This window comes from Echinops telfairi, unplaced genomic scaffold (genome assembly GCF_000313985.2).
Source record: "Echinops telfairi isolate 266 unplaced genomic scaffold, ASM31398v2 ScPeMD7_28;HRSCAF=97, whole genome shotgun sequence".
NCBI classification, from domain to species: domain Eukaryota; kingdom Metazoa; phylum Chordata; class Mammalia; order Afrosoricida; family Tenrecidae; genus Echinops; species Echinops telfairi.
In genome coordinates, this window is record NW_022103925.1 from 5,481,131 (window position 1) to 5,483,511 (window position 2,381).

General features: G+C 44.7%; 1 protein-coding gene across 1 annotated transcript in view; it reads right to left on the reverse strand.

Annotated features, from left to right (window-relative positions):
• Positions 1-2,045: 2,045 nt before the first annotated feature.
• The window catches only part of SLC2A9 (solute carrier family 2 member 9), a 157,189-nt gene continuing 156,853 nt past the window's right edge, over positions 2,046-2,381 (reverse strand). Inside the window, exon 16 of the mRNA XM_004715138.2 lies at positions 2,046-2,377. Coding sequence (XP_004715195.1) covers positions 2,175-2,377 — 203 coding nt within the window. The 3' untranslated portion in view covers positions 2,046-2,174. The remainder of the gene's footprint in view (positions 2,378-2,381) is intronic.

Sequence of the window (2,381 nt, forward strand, 5' to 3'; positions counted from 1 at the left end):
GGGGCTTAAGTGGAGAGCAAATGTTTTGAGAATGATGAGGGCGATGAATGTCCAAATGTGCTTTACACAATGATGTATGTGTGGATTGTGATGAGTCATATGAGCCCTAATAAAATGATTTAAAAAAAAAAGAAAAAAAATTTTCCATCCATAATCCTATTTATTTGTTAATTTATTATTATTACTATTTTTACTGGGGGATTCTACCAAACGTTTATTCTTTTTATTTGGGGGGCTGTGGATTATGTTTTCTTTTCCTAAACTCTTTTATTAGGCGCTAATCTAGACACCACACCATTTCATAGTTCAATCATAGCACTTAGTGATGTACCATTGCTACCAAAATTTGTTTCAGAAAATTGTCTTCCACCTTAAAGTCTTTGATATCATTTCCCCTCCCCACCCCACCCCCTTGCTGTAACCTCTCTGGGAAAGTTTATTCTAGTTGTTGTCACTAAGGTTCAGCTACCCTTGGTTTCATTTAACAAAAAAAGTAGAAAACCGCATAACAAGGAGCCAAGAAGGCTACCAACAATGATGCAGTACAACAGAGATAAACCCCAATATGAACAATAAACCCACAGAAAATATTAAAAACCAGATCAAGCCCAAGGTGTGTTAGAAGGGAGGCTATGTGACGAGGGGTTCCCTGATCTAGTCAGTGTATCATTTTGATCTACCTCAGTCATCTCTTCCCTGCTCCCGGTCAGACCCTTCTTGCACCCAACATCACGTTGGGTTGGATAGATTGAGAAACACTGTCCATGTGGTCCAGCCAAACAGAAGCTGGCTGATGGAGTTTGGCAGTCAGTGAAAGGCAGGCCCAGTGATGAAAGAATGGCCAAGAGTTACAGGTAATCAGAACCAAGGTGTTGCTTTCATTGGTGGTGGTGTTTTGTCAAGAATGAGCAGAGAGCTAGCTCTAGGACCTTTCCCTCTGGCCCCACTCCTGTTGTGACGTACTAAATTACAACACACCGGTGATAGTTCACCTGTGCTTTCATTGACGTATGGGCACGTGGAGTTTGCTTTGTTCTGGAGGTCACATATTGGGATCTCCCAACCACGTGGGATGGATCCATTACAGTGACAGGCTGCAAGCTCTTCCAACCCAAACACAGGTAGTACGTGAAGAACTTTAAACGTTGTCTTGTCTAACTTTCTTCCGAATCAAAGTGAATGGTTGACTTTCCTTACCAACAGTTTCCATAGTTGATCGTCCAGGCCTGGTCCCTTGAAGGATGGTTTACTCAGCAACTTAAAAGGCAGCTTGTTACATTTTCGGGCAAATCTCTTCCAGGTTTGGCAACCATGAGGTACATGCGTTGACATTCTCACTCCTGGACCTGTGACAGACATGGCTACCGATGACAGAGTCCGTGCCAACCAAGCTTAGACTTGGCCTGAGTCATTCTTGAATTTGCTTTTGACAGAACAGAGTTCAAATTGCAGTCCCTGTCCGAGTTACTGGAAAGTTCTACATATGCTTTTCTGGTTCTTCCACCTATCGATACTTATGATGCTTCATGGGACCACACATAAGTCTAATCCTCTTAGCTGGAGAAAGCTTAGGAGCTAGAAGACTTGAGTCCCATGGGACATAACCTGGAAAAGGCATAACTTGGAGGATGGCGGGTTGGTATTGGGCTCTCCCATGGCAGAGCAGAAGTTTGGTAACAGGTACTTGTTAGGAGGCACGGAGTCTTTCCACCAAATGCTATCATCTAGGACAAAAGCTGAGGCTCCACGGGGGCTTCAGGAGCCCATTTGGGGGCAGCTCAAGGATGCTTGGTGGCAGATCCAGGGCTGGAACCTCAGCTGTGACTCCCAGTCCACTGAGTCAACCAAGACAGGTTGTTTTCCTTTGAGAAAGTACTCACATACTATTCGTCCAATTTCATTTTCAAACTAGAGGTTCAGTCATGAAGTCAGCCCGCCATCGATCTATACAGAAGCACGGTCTCCTGAAAAATGGGGCACATCTAGCCAGTTCCCAGAAGCATTTGGGGGCATCAGCTATAAATAAAGGCCAACTAGTGATGATGTCGGATTAGCATGTGTGCATTTATTTTTTATAAAATACTGGATAATGTAAGGCGTACACAGCTCCAATCAGTCCGAACCTTCCACAAAGAGGGGCATGTTCGGCTTCCTGAACCGGCGAGAGCATCCATTTAGACAATCCTGCTTTTGGTATCATTGTCCAGTGTGCAGGCAGAGTCTGGTTTGGCTTTTCCATTGGCCTTATCGTCGGTCACCACCGGGTCAATTTTCTCCTCTGGTGGGGATGCCTTGTTCCTTTTGGCGAAGGCCTGGCTGATTTCTGCCTGGGTTCTGTTTTTGGTTTCTGGCAGGACAAAGTAGAAGTAGACAGCACCTGC